The sequence below is a fragment of the Paroedura picta genome, chromosome 18, assembly GCF_049243985.1.
Source record: "Paroedura picta isolate Pp20150507F chromosome 18, Ppicta_v3.0, whole genome shotgun sequence".
NCBI classification, from domain to species: Eukaryota; Metazoa; Chordata; class Lepidosauria; order Squamata; family Gekkonidae; genus Paroedura; species Paroedura picta.
In genome coordinates, this window is record NC_135386.1 from 504,328 (window position 1) to 521,417 (window position 17,090).

Here is a 17,090-nt window from a genome sequence, read left to right on the forward strand (position 1 = left end):
ACATGCTGGCCTCGAAGGATCCTCTGAGGAAGCAGGAGTGGTTGGCCCCAGGGGGCCCTGCCCCCCCTCAAGACACAGCCTGTCCAGGGCAGATGTGCACCCCCCCTCCTCCGTGTGGCTTCATTTTAGTGCAGGGATAAATCAGCCCTTCTCTCGCTGTCCTCCCCCGACCGGCACCTGGGTTAATTGGATCGATCCCTTAAATGCCTCTGAGCCGGAGGGCCTGAAAGCCGGTCCAGGCCAAGTGCCAGATTTATGGCCTCCGAGCTGCGCCTTTGTCCGCCCCAGGGAAGAGCCTCCCCCCCCCCCGGCCACTGGGAGGGCTCAGCCGGGCACCCCCTGGCCAAACTCAGCCGCTCCCCCTTTCTCTCTGTCCGCGGCAGGGACGCTGCGCAGCCAATGTCTCCCCCAGGGGGACCGGTCAGACTCAGGGCTTCCTCCCACAAGTGTCTCTCCCCCCACTCACTGGGGCTCAGCTCAAGCCTCTTCTCCAGACCCCCACTCACTAGAGATCCAAGCGGCACCAAAGAGCAGGGGTCTGCAACAGGGTGCCCAGGGGTGCCGTGGAGCCCCCCTGTCTCTTCTGGTGCCCCCAAGTGCTCTGTAGAAGGGGCCGGAGGCCATGTTGGCTGAGGGGCCCTGGGTCAGTCACCTCCCATGGGGAAGGAAGGGTCTCCACTCGCTCGTGAAAGGGGCCGGGCTGACCAAGAGAGCCCAGTCCTGGAGCTCCTTCAGAGGCTGAGCAGCCCTTTGGGGCCGCAGTGAGTCTCCAAGCCCCCTTGGTCGGATGAACAGGAAGGTCTGGGGCTGACAAGGACCCCATCAGAGCTCTCCCCCATCCAGCCCCCTCTGGAAAGCCCCCAGCCTCCTCAGCCGCCTGTGGGGCAGAGCCCCCTGCGGCCCAAACGGACGGCTGCCCATGGCAGAGAGACCAAGGGGGCTGTGAGGGGGCAGGAGGTGTTGCCACTCTCTTCTGCCCCCCCCCCCGCACTGCACTTAAAAATAGCATCCAGCATGGTGAGGCTCCAGCAGGCCACAGAAGGGAGGCTGCTGATAACCTTATCGTCCCTGTGTTTGCCTTCAGCCGGTGTCTCTCGCCCAGGCGGGGAGCCGCTCCCAGACCAAGGACAGGCCAAAAGCGGCACGTCTGGCACAGGAAGCTGGAGGTTTAGCTGGGGTTGCCAGCCTCCTGGCAGGGCCTGGAGATATCCCGCTACAGAGAGGTGAGCTCTGCTGAGGTCCCTCCCCAAACCCCGACCCCCTAATCTCCAGGTCTTTCCCACCCAGAGCACGGGGGGAGGGGGTAGAGGAAGGGCCATGCAGCTCCCCCCTCCCGGCCTGGCTTCCCTTTGAGACTTGCCACCCCCAGCAGAAGGCCGTGCTTCATGAGGCGGGGAGTCCCGGAGGCTGCCTGCCCTGGCGTTCTTCCGAGTGTGTGGGGACGCCGTCTCCCAAGGGGCACGAAGCAGAGAGACTGGCACACCTGTGGCTGCGAGGAAGGGGGGTGGGCTGCTCCCCATGGGCTCCCCCCCCCCCGCGACCACTCCTCCCCTCTCCGTTCCCCTTCAAGGTGCTTCCCCCCAATTAAAATTTACTATCTGAGAAACACATCAAGTCTCCCAACGGAGTGACCTTTCGGCTAATGGACGTCGCTTAATGAACGGATGCCATTAACCGATTTGGAGGGGGGGGGAGGCACTTCCCCATCCATCACCCACCACTAAAGGCTCCGTCTTGCGGCCTGCTTGAATTTTTTATTTTTACCCTTTAAACCGGAGAAATAAGTCTTGGGCCTAATTAGGCCGACTTACATATTCAATTAATAGGGTCATTACGGCTTAATGAATAGGGGGCCCGGTGGAGGGAATGACAATTTTCTGCTTGCGAGGCAAAGCTGCCTCCCTGGCCCGCTCGGAGCATCCATCAGGGGCCGGCCGGCCGGCCTGAGCAGGGCCCCGGATCCAGAGAGCGTCTGGGGGGACCTTCTGCAGGGAGGCCTCCGAGAGCCACACGAGGGGTCGGGGCAGAGACTCCGGCACCCGGGGCTCTCGGGAAGGCTGGATCCTGGCCCCAGGGGTGCTGAGGGAGGCCAACCTCCAGGAGAGACCTGTGGATCCCCTGCAAAGAGAGCTCATGCCCAGACCCCTGAGATCCGTTCCCCTGGAGAAGAGGGCTGCTTGGGAGGGTGGATCCCACAGCATGATCCAACACGGAGACCCGTCCCTGACCAAATCCCGGCCTCTTGAGTCTTGCTCCTTGGTGTGGATTTTGTGGTCCACAGACTGACATCCGCTGCTGGCTCTGGGACGGCCCAGTCCTCGTGACCCGGCAGGGTGCTCCAGAAGCTGCGGTGGGCCTCTGACCGGGCAGGACAGCACACTCTGCCTTTGCCCTGCTGTCCCCCAGTGACCCTACTCTCCGCCTGCAGGGGGTTTTGCCCAGTGGAGTTGGCAAGCCTGGAGGGGACCACTCAAAATCAGGAGCCCCCCCCCACCCCCTGGACCCCCTGCCCAGGAAGCTGGCTGGGTGACCTCAGTCAGGCCAGTCCTGCTCTCTCAGACTGTCCTACCTCACAGGGCTGTGGTGAGGATGCCGTGCGGGTCTGGTGAGTGATGGCTTGGGGCAGCACTTGCCCCCTCCCTCCCGTTGCCTCACCGGGGCCTGTGGAGGCAGAAGGCCCTTCCAGCGTCATGATCTGTGCCATCTTGCCAACCCCACCTCCTGGCCAGCAGCCAGCGGGACGCCTGCCCAACTCTCCAGGGAATGGGGGGGGAGAGCCCCCTCCTGCCGGGTTCCCTCCCCCCCCCTCCCGGCAACCCAGCCCAGCTGTCAGTCTGGGGGTGGGTCAACAGGTGAGTCATCCCAGCAGCAAGCCTTTGGCAGGAGGAAAGTTTCCCGCCCCCCCTCCCCTGCGCCCTCCCCGCTCCCCCCCCCCTGTGCGCAGGCAGGCCGTGTATAAATAGGGGTGCCTGCCGGGTGCCAAGAGGATGGAAGCTTCGGAGGCCCCGTAGATCCTGCCCCGGCAGAAGGCGCAGTCAGATGATCCTCTGGCCTGCCCGGGGGCTCTCCAAACCGCCTCTTTCGACACAGCAGGAGGGGGGCCAAAGTTCACGCGGGGGAGCCGGGGAGGACGACTACGGCACGGCAGCCCCTCGGTGAGGAGCCTGGAGCCCGGAGCCCCCATGGCCAAGAGGAGCAACTGGAAGGAAAGCTTCGCCCTCAAGAACCGCCTGGTGAGGGAAGCTCTCTCCGAGTTCCTGGGCACCTTCGTGATGGTCGTAAGTGGAAGCAGATCCCCTCCCTCCCTCCCGGCCTCCCTCCCTCCCTCCCTCCCTCCCTTGCAGCACGGCCAGGCAGCTGCGCATGGCGCTCCACTCCTGCAGGCGCTGGCCCCGTGCATGCGGCCCTAACAGGGACCCCCCCTGGAGGCCAGCCCACAGCTGTGGGGAAAGCCGCCTATCAGGAGGGAGCCTGTGGAAAAGCAAAATGGGATCCAGGCCCACTCCTGTCCTTTCGAGCCCGTCCCCCAAGGCCAGCCGGACCAGCCCAATGGCCCCCTTTCTCCTCCGGTTCCCGCACAGCCCGGATCAGGGGGGCAGCAGGGGGGAGTGAAGCCCGGATGCGTCCCCCCTGAAAGGGAAAGAGCCCCGGATGGCTCTGCTGTCCCCCCCCCCCGGGGCAGGAAGCGTCCGACTGGGGGAACGGCCCAGAGTGGAGCAGCGGAGAGGTCCTGAGACGCCTTCCGAGAGCCCACCAACCACAAAGCTCCCTGCACCAATTTCTCAATCTCTCTCTTTCCGCCGGCCTTATTGGGAAACCCCGTTCTTTCAGTTCTTTATTTTGACGGTCATAGACCTGAGCTGTGGTCAAACGCAGCACGTGAAAACTGGTAAAGCAGAAATGAGAGGGGAAAGTGACGTCCTTCAATGTGCCCCTCTCCCCCTGCCCCGAAAGGCATTGAGGTCCAACAAGGAGCAGGTGGGCCAGCCGTCTGGGACGGGCCTCCCCGGTCCCCACCTTGTTGGGTGACTCTTCCCTCGTGGCCCTTCCCTCTGCTTGGGAACCAGACAGCCAGGCACCAGCATTGCCGAGAGATGGGCAGGTTTCCAGTGCCTGCCAGAGGTCGGAAGCAATTATCTTCTACTTTGGCGCATTTAGGATGGGCACGGCTTGATCTCAGGAGCATCGGTGCCTTCCCAAGGGGAACGGCTAACAGATCCGGGACGAGGACAGTCCCTCGAGGCTCCCTGGAAGCTGGAAATGGCCTTTCTTGCCTCCTGCCGCTGGAGATCACGGCAAATTTGCTTTCCGGCCCCCCGTGTCTGCCACCTGCCTCGGCCAACCCAGGGACACATCCTGAGGTCTGAAGGCCCAGCGTCTGTGTGAGGCAGGAGGCTGGACTAGAGGGACCCTACCTGGCCTGACCCAGCAGGGCTCTCTGGATGTCCTCATGACGGCCTCGGTTGGCCCATCTTCCCCGTGGAGCCTCTTATCAGCTGTTTTGCTTCCAAAATGACCCCGGGTGACACCTGGGCCCCAGGGCAAAGCTACTTCCAGCCTCCCGAGAGGCATCCTGGATGGGAGAAGCAGCCCCCTGGCCAGGTCGGAGGCCCCGGAAAGGCCTGCTCAGCAGGCAGCGACCTTGTGCAGCCAGGGCCTTCCGGGTGAGGCCCCCCCAGTCTTGGGCTTCCTTCCACTCCTGCCCTCCCAGCCAGGCACAATGGGGCCCCCGTGGCAAGACCAGGCAGCCCGGCTGCGGAAGGGAGAGGCCGGTGCCCTCCTCCCTGGCATTTCACTCCCTTCTCGGGTCATGCCACGAGGCTGTCCCGGCCTGTCGAGGGCGCGGAGAGCCGATTTTGCCCCCAGCCAAACTGGCAACACCCTTTTTATGTAACGGGGCAGGGAGGGGGAGCGAGAGCAACTGGAGCTTGTCTTTTCCCTAGACAGAGAAGGGAGGGTGAGCGAGATCCCCACTCAGATCCCGCTCATGAAACTCAGTGACTCCAGGGGCTGGTGGAGGCCTGCCTCCCTCTGCAGCCTGAAGGTGCCCCCGTTTCCCTCTGGGACGTCCCACCCAGCGGCCTCCCGTGGCTAGCCTGGGCCCGGCAGATGCAGCATCGGGGCTAGGGAAACACGCCTGAGAGACACCCCCCACCCCCCACCCCCCACCCCCGCTTCCAGTTTGGGGCAGCATCTCTGAGGACCTGTGCAGGACTGCTCTGCATCCCCCCCCCCTATCTGGGGTCAGTTCTCACTGATTCCCCCCCCTGTTTCTACTCATCATGAAGATTTTTAAAGCCTTCCTATAAAAAGGGGAGCGAGGGGATCTCGAGGTGTCTGAGCTCTGTGCCAGATCTTTGCACGCTGTCAGAGCTCTCCGGGCACCCACGTTGCCTGCCTGCCTGCCTGCCTGCCTGCCTGCCTAGGAAGCGGACGGGCGCGAAGGGCGCCCCCAGAATCCCTCGCTCTGCTGGCGGACCAGGGGGCTGGGGAAGTGGGGGCTGTCGATTACTCAAATAGCCATCTTTAATTCCGACCCCCCCCTCTTCACGGGGCTGTGGGCCCGAGACCAAATGAGGGGAAATCCATTTGAACCTGAAAGGGTATCGACTGCCTTCCTTGGAGACCGGCCAAATAATGGATATGACTCGTTTTATTACTGAAAATGTGATTACCTTGTAAGACGCAGCAGGGAAACGATAAATATGTAACTAATGATCAAGGAAGAGCCACTTCGTTTTAAACAATTTATAGGGTTCCGTCGCCTGATCAATTGTTTCGCGGGAGAGCTATACGCGCCACGTGCCGGGGGGAGGGGGAGGGGGAGGGGGATGCGCCCTCCACCTGTGCCCCCAGCTGCCTCACCTGGCCGGCTGGCACACGTCCCCCGGGCTCCCAAGGGAGTCCCGGTCACGTTTCCACGGCCTGCGGCTACCCTCTGGGTCCCTCTGTCCTCTCAGGCCGAAGTGGGGAGCAGGGGGGTGAGGAGACGTTCTCCCCTGCTCAAGAGACCGTCTGCCCGGCTAAACTCCCCAAAAGTCAGGCGAGGAGGCAGCTCTCCCGGCCTCCGCGAGCCCCACCAGCCGGCTCTTTCCAGGGTCCCCCTCAGCCTTCCAGGGGGACACAAGGCCAATGGGAGGCCCTCGGCCCACCTGGACCCATGAGGTCGGCAGGGCACGGAGGGAGCTTGTGGGCTGACCTGGGGCACCCCCCAGATGCGTTTCCCCCCTCCCGCCTCCAACCCCTGCTCAAAAGCACACCTGGGCACACCTGGAGGAACTGGGCATGGCTGGGTCAGGGGCTGCCTGCCCTCCCTCCCTCCCTCCCTCCCTCGCTCCCCCTCAGCCCCTGCTGCCCCTCTCTCTCCCCAGACGCTGGGATGTGGGTGTGTGGCCCAGACGGTGCTCAGCAGAGGAGTCCTGGGGGGGGCCCACATGATCTCGGTGGGATTCGCCATGGCTGTCACCATCGCCATCTACGTCGCAGGAGGAGTCTCGGGTAAGCCCCCCTTTTTGCGTGGGGCTGGGGGCGGGTGGGCAGCGTCCCTCTGGGGGGGAAGGGGAGGGGTCGGATAATTAAGCGGATGAAAAGGTGGACCCACCGGGCCCATCCACAGAGAGCCTATTTCCTGCAGGGCCCTCCACGTGGGAAATGCTCCTCAGGCAGGGGGGCTGTGTGTGTGTGTGTTTGTGTGTGTGTTTGTGTGTGTGTGTGTGCCTGGGTGAAGACGCGGGCCTCTCGCCCTGCCCTCCCTTGCCAGCCCTCAGGAGTCCTCCTGGAGACCCCAGGCTCCCTTCGGGGGGGGTGGGGTGGGGGGGACCCCAAAGGGGCCTAGACGGAAGCCAGGCTGGAGGACAGGGCCTGGGCTCACAATGCTCTCTCGGTCGTACAAAGAGCTGGGTGCGGCTCGGAAAGGCAAACCTCCGCAAGCCCCGTCTTGCAAAGCCAAACACCCGGCAACAAAAGGGGCCGATGGCTGGGCGAGCAGGAACAATGCACCGCCAGGGAAGGGGCTGGGATCCCACCGGGCCACTCACGGCAAAGAAACCTGCTCGAAATCTGATGCTGGAGAGAAACCCAGGGGCCAGGACGGGGCCTCCGCAAGCAGCAGCCAAGCCCAGGCGGAGGCGGAGGCAGAGGGCAGCCTGCTCAGGGGTCCGGTCCCCACAACGGCCCCCTGGCCGTCGAGAGAGCTCTGCAGCAGCCGGGATTCCCCGCTGGCTCCTGGCGGATTTGGCAGCCGCTTCCACCCTCCTGCAGCCCTGGGCCAGATGACGCCACCGCCTGCTTGGGAAACGGGCTCTCCTGCCCAGCCCTGTTCTTTCCAGCCCCAAAAGCAGGGTGGAGGCGGGGGAGGAAACTGGGCCAGGGGTCTCCGGCTACTCCAAAAGAAATGCTCCCCCCCTGCCTATTGTTTGCCATGGGGGGGGTAGGCAGCCATGCTCTCTCCCACTCCCTCTGCGCATGCTCTGGAACCCCCTCTCAGAATTAACCCCCCGGCTGTTTTCCAGCTGTTTACACGCAGGTCTCTCAGATGCCTGATGGGATGGATTGGGGACCTTCCCTGGGCTGCAGTCCAGCAGCAAGTGGCCCTGCTTAGGGACAGGGAAGGACACTGCCACCCCCCCCCCCAGACACAGGCAGACCCCTTTTGCCCCCCAGTCGGCCATCAGAGGGCTGCCTTGGCCCCACGCAGCCCAGATTTCCAATTGCTGACAGAGGAGAAAATGGCTCTTTAATTCAAAGGCAGCACCAGGGGCTGCGATTCTGCAGAGAGGGCTTTGAACGCAGCGTCTGTCTGTCTGTCCGGCCGTCGCTCCCTGCCGGGCAGCGGGGGTCACCCCATGGCGGAGGGTGCACAATGCTGGCCTTCATCCCACCCAACCCCCGGCCTGTTGGCTGGCTCGCCAGAGATCAGAGATGCGCCCGGTTCCGAGATAACACCCTGACCCCTGGCAGGAGAGGAGGACAAAGGCCCTCCTGGGCAGACAAAGGCCCCCACTGATCGGGAATGGCTCCTCAAGGCCCTCAGACGAAGCGCTGCCTGCACACCCCTCCGCCCCAAGAGAGGCACCGGCCTCGCCCACAGCCAGGGCTTTTTCGGTCCCGGCCCCCCCTCGGGGGAATGAGCTCCCAGAAGAGATCAGAGCCCTGCAGGGTCCCTGAAAAGGGGCTCTCCCGCCCCACCGACTGTGCCCAGCAGAGACACGGGGCGACTCCTCACCCAAAAACACTCCCTGCAAGTCCCAAACGACAGCTGTAAAGTCAGTCATGAAGTTGTAAAGTTATAACAGGTATGAACGCCTGCAGGTGAAAACGTCCTGTCCCCCTGTCATAAAGGTGTTATAAGTTAAATGTTATAGGACACTTTCCTTGGATTGCACCACAAATCTTCCGTTGTGACAGGCCCTGAGCCACAAGGAAGGGTGGGAGGATGTAGATAAATAGATCTTGTCCCTGCCCTGGCCCCCCACCCCCACCCCACCCCTAGACTCGCCCTCTGGTCGGCCACAGGGTGGCCAACTGTGCCCTGGGAAATCCCTGGAGAGTTGGGGGGGCATCATGCCCAAAAGTCCCCCCTCCAAAGCAGCCCTTTCCTCTAGGAACCAGATCCCGGGAGAACAGGGGTGATCGAGGGAGATCTCTAGGCCCCACCCAGAGATTGACTCCCCTAAGCCCGGGAGGTTTGCCCAGGCAGACCTGGGGAGGACAGACTAACGTGGCTCCCCCTTGTGCCCCCCTCGCCCCATCTTCCAGGAGGCCACATCAACCCAGCCGTGTCCTTTGCCATGTGCATCACGGGGAAGATGCCGTGGGCCAAGTTCCCTGTGTACGTCTTCACCCAGTTCCTCGGAGCGTTTGTGGGCGCGGCGGCCGTCTTCGGCACCAACTACGGTGAGTGGGAGGGGCCGTTTCTGCCTTGGGCCGGCCGGCCGGCCTGGACGCCTGGGGCAGCAGCAGGCAGCCTCGGGTGTGTTTTGTGAGTGCAGCAGCAGAACCCAGGGAGCGAATCCACCTGCATGATGCCTCTCTCCCTGGAAGACTCTCTTTTGAGGGCTCTGCCTTCTCCAGCTCCATGGCCGCTCTTGGTGGCCCACCCCAGCCCTGGGGCTTGCTTGGATTCTGGCCCGGCATGCCCAAGAGACCCCCCTCGGACTGATCCTGCCGGGCACAGCGCCTGTTCCCGTGCAGGGCCACCAAGCCAGCCCCAAGCCCCCCCTCCCCCTGTGGGCACCGGCTCACTCAGGAGTCTGGCAGGGGCCGCACAGGGTGTGCTCTGAGGGTGCCCACGGGAGGCTTCATGTGTGGGGCCGGCTAATGCGGGCTGCCGTTTCCTCTCCCCAGATGCCCTGGTGGCCTACACCGGGGGGAACTTCACCGTCACGGGCCCAATTCGCACGGCCCATATCTTCGCCACGTACCCGGAGGAATACCTCTCTGTCACCAACGGCTTTGCTGACCAGGTAGGCAGCTGTGGCTGAGGCCTGCAGTTGGGCTGGCTGGGGAGAGGCTCTGGGCGCAGGAGGCCCTGTGGCGGTAGGGGTGGGGTGGGGGTCTTTCCTGGGGGCCCCAGCCTGTCCCCTTGTGCCCGCCAGGTGATCTCAACGGCCTTCCTGCTGCTGGGCATCTTTGCCATCTTTGACGCGGGGAACCTGGGGGTCCCGAAGGGGCTGGAGCCCATCGGTGTGGGGCTGCTGATCATCCTGCTGACCTCCTCCATGGCCTTGAACAGTGGCTGCGCCATGAACCCCGCCAGGGACCTCAGCCCGCGCCTCTTCACCCTCCTGGCTGGCTGGGGGCCCGAGGTCTTCACGTAAGTAGGCGCTGGGCTGTCCCGGAGGGGAGGCGGGGAAATGCCTGGAAGGGACCCCCCCCCCTTGCTCAGGAGAGACGAGAGTTTGATGCAGGGGCTTGGCAAGTGTGCTCTGTGCTTTCAGCATTTACAGTGCATGCCCCCCTGCATCGCTGTATTTTTACAACGGCTCTGAAAGGTCTTGTCTGAAGACACCTGGAGGGCAGGATTTGAACCCGGGGCCTCATACTTGCAGCCACTCGGCTGGTGGAGTTGCTTTGGGTCATTGCCAAGCAGAGCACGGCTAGCTGCCAGGCTTCAAAGGCTTGGGAAATTACTGGAGATATCTTTTTTTTGCCCCTTCCACCCCGCGGCCCGGAGCTGCCGCTGCCGGTTGCTGAAAGGGACCGAGAACGGGCAGATTCGTGTCGCACGGGTGACACCTTGTGGACAAAACCTGGTAGTGCTACCTAGTCAGAACTGCTAAAATATTAGCTTTTTCCGCCTCTGATAAGATGGGCAGGTGGGTTAGCTTCCTTTTAAAAATAAAAATACCACCCTTCTACGTGTAAGCCCAGGGGGTGGGCAGGGGCTGGGCAGGCAGGCAGTTACTGCATTCTGCAGGGGTTGGGCTAGATGACCCTGGAGGCCCCGTCCAACGCCCTTGGGCCAGAAGCTTCCCTTTTAGAATAAATGCACATGGTGACATCACAGAATGCACTTATTCACAGCTCCAGGGAGGAAGCCCTCCTGGCCCCTGCAGCAAAATGGAGCAGGGATTCACCTGCCCCTTGAAGTCCAGAAAAACCAGGGCCAGCAATCAGAAGGGCAGAAACACACTCAGCCCCGATGCAGGACCCACTTTGGGCTGGAGCAGGACCCATTTTGAGGCAGGGGTCCCCAACGTGGGGCCCTTGGGGGCTACAGTGCCCGCTGGCATCTTCCCCGCTGCCCACTAAGTGCTTTTAGAAGGTGTCCGCTGGAAGGACTTTTTAAAATGTTGCTCTGGCAGAGGCTGCCGCACAGCGCAAGGATCTTTCTTGCGTGTAAGCTGTGGCAGCCATTTTGTCACTAGCTCCTCCTCTTGAAGCCGCCATTTTGTGGCAGTGCCCTCCATGCTGTGCCAAGGGTGCCCTGCAGGCTTAAAGGTTTGGGGACCCTTCCCACGAGGAACCACCGATAACCGCCCCACGCTTTCTCTCTCTCTTTCCCTCAGGGCTGGCAGCCACTGGTGGTGGGTCCCGATCGTTGGCCCCATGGTTGGCGCTGGGTTTGGGGCCGCCGTCTACATGCTGTTTATCGAATTGCATCACCCCCAGCCTCCGCTGCCACAGAGCCATGCCGCACGTGACAAATACGAACTGACCAGCATGTAGAGGAGGGTCCACTTCCCTCCGTCGGATCTGCCCGCTGCGTCCCGCCCGTGCCCATGCCAGGCTCACGGGGAGGGGGAGAGAGAGAGAGAGAGAGAGAGAGAGAGAATTGCTGCCGCTCCTTCCGGACCACACGACGTCTGCAGCGTTCCTCTGTGCCCGTCCCGGGCCCTGTCATTGCCGAGCGTGCCTTGATAAAGTGCCACATGTGCCATCGATGCGTCCGCCTGGTGCCTCTTCTTGTGCCCTTTGGCCACCCCCCCCTTGTCCCTCCCCAGGGAAAGACCCCCTCCAGAAGGATGCCCCTGCACACAGGCACGGGCTGGGACTGCCTGGGGGCGGTGGGGTTTTCCAGGTGTGCAGTGCGAACGGGGAGGGGGAACAGACCTCACGGGGGATGAGCGGGGCTCCGAACAGACCTCGGAACGAAGGAGAGCTCCTGACTGGGCCTTCTCTGGAAACCAGAGCAGGGACACCCAGACGAACGTTGTAGCAGCACATCTGCCTCTGGGGAGGGAGCTGGGGGGAGCCGGACCTCAGTGCTGCCTTTCCAAAGGGACTCTGACTTACCCAGAGCCGCTGTCCCTTAAGACCCACCAAAGCCCAGCTGCATGATGGGTGGTACAAGGGTGTCCCGCCTGACCCTTGGCGTGCCACGTGCACCCTTCTTGTGCCTCCAGCACAAAGGTCCTCGTTCAGCCGGCTGGGCCTCCTTGCTGAGGGTGGGGCCTCAAAGTAGGACATGGGAACTGAAGGGTGGGGGGTCCTGGCCACACACCACACGGCTCCCTCTCAGGGGGGGACATAAACACTTCTGGGCTGCGAGCTAAATGGAACTTCCACATTCAGAGGCAGTGTATCCCTGAATAGCAAGGCAGGGGAGAAAAGCCAATGGCCCACTTGCGAAGTCCCTCCCCAGGGTGGATGACTGCCCACTGCAGGAAATGGGGGGTGGGGGGGTGGGAGGCATTTTCTTCCACTGCAAAACGTGTCTGGTGTCCCCCGCAAAGGACCCCCAGGCTCTCCCCCCAGCAGCTCTGGGCGATTGGTGCCCCCTGGAGTCGTTGCAAACGGGCATGTTTCAATGGGGGCTCAAAGGAGACGAAGCCAAGCCCCTGGGAGCCCACTGCTTGGGTTTTCTGGGCCAGAGTAGACCCAGGCTCTCAGGTGACCCCTGGGAAGAGGAGAGGACCCAGGCTCCTCCCCGGCCTCTTGCCTGCCTGTGTGCTGCCGGCTGCCGGGAGAGGCAGGGCACGGTTGCTGGGGCGGCTGGCACAAACACCTGGGCACGGCCTGGGAAGGAAGAGCACCAAGACTCTGCCCTGGTGAGTGACCCCCCGCCTGCCTGCCCCGCTGACCTCCTCCTTGGGCCACGGGGGCCAGCCCTACGGAAGCAGGGGGAGGGGGAGGCCCCGAGGGTGCCCCCCCAAGGGCCCAAACGGGAAGTGGCAGGGAGGGGGGGCACCCAGCAGGGATTCCCCTTTGGCTTCTCCCCCACAGGGCTGCGGCCAATCCGGGGTTGACCCCAAAGCTCTCTTCTGCCCCAGTCATCTCTTTGCGGCAGAACGATTTGGCTGTCAGTGGCCTGGGGGGTGGGGGGGGCACCCTCTTCTTGCCAAGCGAGATTCTCCACCTTCTGCTGCAGTCGGGGGGTGTCTGCGTGGGGGTGGGGTGGCCCTGTCTCTACCTCCGGCCCTCCTTCCCCAGCTCCGCAGCCGTCCTCGGAGGGATGGCGTCAGCCCCAGGGACTCCTCCCCAATCCGGGAAGCGGTCGGCATCCCCGCAGAGCGAGGTCCGAAGGCTGCTGAAGGCCGGGGCCCGGCTGTTCCAGGAGCATCAAGAGCCCCGGGCCCTGGCCGCCTTCAAGAAGGCTTTCCTCATTTCGCGCTGCCTCCCGGAGCCCCCCCTGAGGGCCCGGTGCCTCTTCAACCTGGGGGCGGCCTACATCTACGCCGGCAAGCCCGGCAAAGGCCTCCGCTGCACCCGGTGGGCCCGGGACATGGGCGTGGCGGAGGACGGGGACCTCTCCTTCAACATCGCGGCCGCTTACGACGCCCTGGGGGGCCACGCCCAAGCCGCTGAGTTTTACCGGAGGGCCGCAGAGCAATACGAGGCCAGGCAGTCCTTAAAGGCCGCGGAGGCCCTGGTCAAGCTGGGCTACTGCTTGGTCAGCACGGGAGACCCCCCCTCGGCCGCTCTCGCCTTCTGCCGGGCCGGCCGGGCCTACCAGGAGGCGCAGCGGCCGGAAGAGGCGGCCATGGCCCTGCGGGAGGCGGCCAACTACTGGCTGAGGAGCGGGAGGTACCAGCCGGCAGAGGTGCTGGAGGCCCTGCAGGGGTGCAGCCGGCTCTGCGCTGGCATCACCAACCTGGAATTGCTGGGTAGGTCTCGGATGAAGAACTCAGGGACATCGAGAAGCCCTGCTGGGCCAGGCCGTGGCCCCTCCGGTCCCACACGCTCTCCCACACGGGGCCCAGAACCTGGGGCACCAGGAGGCCCACCAGCCGGGCCCTAACACCAGAAGCCCTCCTGCTGCTCCCTCCCTCCCTCCCTCCCTCCCACCCACCCCCCAGCACCAAGAAGACACAGTGAGGCACACGGGGGTCATAGAGATACATTGTTTTAAGAGGAAGAGACCCTCCTAAGAGCCCTGCTGGGTGGGTCAGGCCAGGGAGGGCCCCAGGGCCAGCAGTGGAGCCGAGGGCCTCCCTTGCGGTGGCCTCCTGGCTCTGGGACTCCGAGGCTTCGTGCCTCTGACGGGGGAGGCTTCCTCGGGTCACCACGGCTGGCTGGGAATCCGTCCCGTGAAGATCTCGGATCTCCTTTCCATCCCGCTGCCGGAAGCGGATCCCACATTTTAATCTCTCCTTGGCCAATGTCGTCTTTCCTTTTGGCCGTCCTGAACCGATGCAGAAATGGGCGTGTTTGTCTTAAATTCCTTCCTGCATGGCATCCTCTCGCCGTGCAGGAACACGCGTGGGCCTCCGAAAAGCCCTGTGCAAAAAGAATCCATACCCCCGTCAGTATCACGGGCTGGGCTGGGGTGGGGGGATGAGACGTGCATGAGCTCAAAGCTGTGCCCAGGCAGGCCTCCCTTCAGGCCCTCAGCCCCCCGCCCCGTGCGTTTCCCCAGCAGGAAGAGGCCTGGGGGGGGGGGGCAGAAGGGGTCGCTAGAGACCACTCTTTGCTGAGCGGCACCTCTGACCCACCTGGAGCAAGAGGACTCAGACCAAAGAGCTCAGCCCCATGGCCTCTGTGCCTGTGAGCAGGTAGCTGGCCTCTCCTGCCTACCACAGAGTGTGTGTGTGTGTGGGGGGGGGGGGAGTTGGCAACTTCAGGTTGTGAAACACCTGGAGATTTTGGGGTGGGCCTGGGGAGGGCAGTGGGGGTACAAGGCCACCCTCTCAAGCACCCAGGGCAAAGATGCGCCCTTTGAGTCCCAACTCCCACCCAAGCCCTCTTCCCGCAGGGGCCGGAGCTGCCCTCCCTCCCTCCCTCCCTGCAGCCCGGTGTGGCGTGACCTCCCCTCCCCTCCCCTCCCCTCCCCAGGCCACCTCCGCAACCACCTGGGCCTGCACTACACGGAGCTCCAGTGCTTCGGCCACGCGGAGGAGCAGTTCCGGGAAGCCATGGAGCTCTGCCGCGGGGAGCGCTGCACCCTCCGCAAAACGGCCGTCCTGCTGCAGAACATGGGGGCCCTCTGCAACGCCCGGCTGCAGCCCCAGGCGGCCCTCCCGTACCACAAGCAGGCGGCCCAGGCCTACGGTGAGCGAGGGCAAAAGGGTCCTTCCTTCTCCTGCCTGCCCCTCCGGCGGAAGGAGAATGAGGAGGCCAGGCCTGGTGACTCCACCTCCACCTCCTTCTCCCCGGCCTCGGCCTCAGGTGTGCTGGGAGAGACGGCCGCCCGGGCCCAGTGCCTCTACAACCTGGCCACCGCACACACCCAGTTGGGGAACTACCGCGAAGCCCTGCGGGACTACCAGCAGGCGGGGAAGGCCTTTGGGGACTCAGGTAAGAGAAGGGCCGGTCCAGCCCCCCAGCCTAGACCAGAAGAGGACAGAGGGGGAGGTGGGGCCACCGTCTCTGCCCCACCGGTGCCACCCGGTGGCCATTTCCAGTGCCAGGAGAGCTGCAGGGGCTCCATTCATGCTCCCCTCCCCTGGAGAGGCCCTCAGGCATGGCTCAGAAGGGGACCTTGCAAGCAAAAGCCCCGTGGCCCTGGAAGGGCGGGCAGAGCCTCAGCAGCCGCGGGACTCAGACCCAGGCCACGGGGCAAGGAGGAGGAGGCGGCAGACGCCCTCCCATCTCCCTCGGCCTCTGGGAACGTCTCTCTGGCCTCCCCCTGCCCCCTGCTCCTTCCCTCCAGGAGACGCCTCCGGTGAGGCCCAGAGTTTGGAGGGACGGGCGGCCGCCCACCTCGGCCTGGGCCACCCCCATGAGGCCGCCCGCTGCTACAAACACGCACTGGCCCTGCTTGAGAAGACAACGGTACTGGGGCAGTCGGCCGGCTCTGGGGGCTGGGCCCACGGGAGGGGAGGGGAGGGGAGGGGGTGGCGGAGAGGGCCCTGGGGGCAGCTCTGGGACAGCTGGGGGGGGGAGGAACACAGGAACAGAGAGGCGGGGTTGGGGGTCTCAGGAACACACGGGGTGGGGAGGGGTCCAGCCTGCCCAAGCCAGGGACACCCCTTGCCTCTGAAAAATAAACAGCCGGAGCAGAGCAGGTTCACCCTGAGCCTTAGATGTGGCCTCGAATGCTGGGCTTCCCCTTGCGACACTTTCCCTGGGCCAGGCCGTTGGGCCCACCATGCCCAGCGCAGTCTACCCCTTCCAGGGTGTGCGATCTAACAGCGGAGGCCGCCTCTCCTGACTGGGCTTGTGCCACGCGGGTTCTCTCCCCATTCCACTTCCTCTGTCCTCCCACAAGCAGGAAGGGCTTGGCTCCCCCCGAAGCCGGATCCTGAGGAAGCTGGCTGCTGTCACCGACTACCGTGAGGCTGCCCGGGGTCCCAATCCCCACCCGGGGGGCTCTGTGGACTCAGGAGCAGATGTAAGCAGGGCGGGCGGGGGGGGGGGGAAGGCACAAGAACATGGCAAGAGTATCTGGCCCGGGGGCCCAAGGGGGCACGGAGGAAGGCCGGAAGTCCAGGCCCAGTTAGGCCTCAAGGCTGCAGACGCTTCCTGGCCATCGGAGGGGGGCAAGGCCAAGATCCGAGGGATGGGGAGGGAGAGCGGGACACACCTTCATGTCGACCGGAGACTTGACTCCCCGTAGCCAAAGAAGGCCGATTTTGCATGGCTGTCCTCAAGTGGCCCAGGACAACACCAGAGAGCCCCCCAGGACCCCAAATGCCAAACACTGAAGCCCAGGTCCTCGCACTCGGGCCTCGCCGTCAACTGGGCCTTTTCTTGCTTTCTTACAGAAACCCTTTTTCCCAGGCAGAGAATAAAGCCCTGCCACAGGCAGCCATTTCCTTGGAGCTGAACCCTCCTCTCCACAGGGAACAAGTGGTTGTGTGTTTGTGTGTGTTAATCGCTTGCCTGCGTCTGCTCAGCTCACAATCCCGGCTCCGGGCGAGAGGAATCGCGGCCTCATCACATGAATGCCTCCAGCTCTGTCAGTGACAAAAAATAAAGGCCCATAATCAATAAATGCCACTGACTGTGCATATAACGGCCAGTTGGATTGTGCCCTTTACCCCTGGCCTGAGGCCGGCTGGACGGCCTTCCTGGGTCCTTCTCCTCTGCAGAGCCCTGCGCTGGGCCTCCCCCCCCCCTGCACAGAAATGTTTGGGCAGGACTTTTATTTGGGGGGGGGGGGGACAGACGTGCAGCTCTCTCTGAGATGGCTTTCCCCGCTTTGGCCTGGCCCCTGCCTGTTTACGGTTAGTGCTCCGTGCCGGGATCCAAAAGGAGGACACGCATTT

At 63.8% G+C, this 17,090-nt stretch overlaps 3 protein-coding genes across 14 annotated transcripts in view; 2 read left to right on the forward strand and 1 right to left on the reverse strand.

Annotated features, from left to right (window-relative positions):
• The first annotated feature begins 1,062 nt into the window (after window positions 1-1,062).
• AQP9 (aquaporin 9) lies at window positions 1,063-11,384 on the forward strand. Of its 2 annotated transcripts, none has more exons than XM_077318006.1 (7): window positions 1,063-1,223; window positions 3,094-3,278; window positions 6,372-6,498; window positions 8,758-8,895; window positions 9,346-9,464; window positions 9,597-9,814; window positions 11,010-11,384. In XM_077318006.1, the coding sequence occupies exons 2-7, from the start codon at window positions 3,183-3,185 to the stop codon at window positions 11,167-11,169; spliced, it is 858 nt and encodes a 285-aa protein (XP_077174121.1). In that variant the 5' UTR covers window positions 1,063-1,223; window positions 3,094-3,182; the 3' UTR covers window positions 11,170-11,384. The 2 variants fall into 2 exon arrangements, with proteins under 2 accessions (XP_077174121.1, XP_077174122.1); XM_077318007.1 differs by having other exon boundaries at window positions 1,069-1,223; window positions 3,091-3,278.
• Window positions 11,385-12,416: 1,032 nt separating this feature from the next.
• Window positions 12,417-16,837, forward strand: LOC143827915 (tetratricopeptide repeat protein 24-like). 4 transcript variants are annotated; one of them, XM_077317970.1, is made up of 7 exons: window positions 12,417-12,491; window positions 12,874-13,547; window positions 14,716-14,931; window positions 15,049-15,177; window positions 15,533-15,654; window positions 16,091-16,213; window positions 16,587-16,837. In XM_077317970.1, exons 2-7 carry the CDS (start codon window positions 12,896-12,898, stop codon window positions 16,611-16,613), a joined length of 1,269 nt encoding a protein of 422 aa, XP_077174085.1. In that variant the 5' UTR covers window positions 12,417-12,491; window positions 12,874-12,895; the 3' UTR covers window positions 16,614-16,837. The 4 variants fall into 4 exon arrangements, 3 of the variants coding, with proteins under 3 accessions (XP_077174085.1, XP_077174086.1, XP_077174084.1); XM_077317971.1 differs by having other exon boundaries at window positions 16,094-16,213; XR_013227439.1 differs by lacking the exon at window positions 15,533-15,654 and having other exon boundaries at window positions 16,094-16,213.
• The window catches only part of ADAM10 (ADAM metallopeptidase domain 10), a 42,429-nt gene continuing 39,109 nt past the window's right edge, over window positions 13,771-17,090 (reverse strand). For 5 of the 8 annotated variants that reach the window (XM_077317948.1, XM_077317947.1, XM_077317946.1 and 2 more), the window contains 2 exons: window positions 16,705-16,778; window positions 13,771-14,160 (listed from right to left, as the gene is read on the reverse strand). The gene's annotated coding sequence lies outside the window, so the exon portion shown is untranslated. Of the gene's footprint in view, window positions 14,161-14,732; window positions 16,779-17,090 lie in introns of all 8 variants that reach the window. The other 3 variants (XM_077317950.1, XM_077317949.1, XM_077317951.1) reach the window with 3 other exon arrangements.

Coding starts and splice junctions, on each gene's coding strand:
- AQP9 (XM_077318006.1), top strand. CDS start 3,183: ATGGCCAAGAGGAGCAACTGGAAGGAAAGCTTCGCCCTCAAGAACCGC. Junction 3,279..6,371: donor TGGGCACCTTCGTGATGGTC/GTAAGTGGAAGC, acceptor CTCTCTCCCCAG/ACGCTGGGATGTGGGTGTGT. Junction 6,499..8,757: donor CGTCGCAGGAGGAGTCTCGG/GTAAGCCCCCCT, acceptor CCCATCTTCCAG/GAGGCCACATCAACCCAGCC.
- LOC143827915 (XM_077317969.1), top strand. CDS start 12,896: ATGGCGTCAGCCCCAGGGACTCCTCCCCAATCCGGGAAGCGGTCGGCA. Junction 13,548..14,715: donor CACCAACCTGGAATTGCTGG/GTAGGTCTCGGA, acceptor TCCCCTCCCCAG/GCCACCTCCGCAACCACCTG. Junction 14,932..15,048: donor GCAGGCGGCCCAGGCCTACG/GTGAGCGAGGGC, acceptor CCTCGGCCTCAG/GTGTGCTGGGAGAGACGGCC.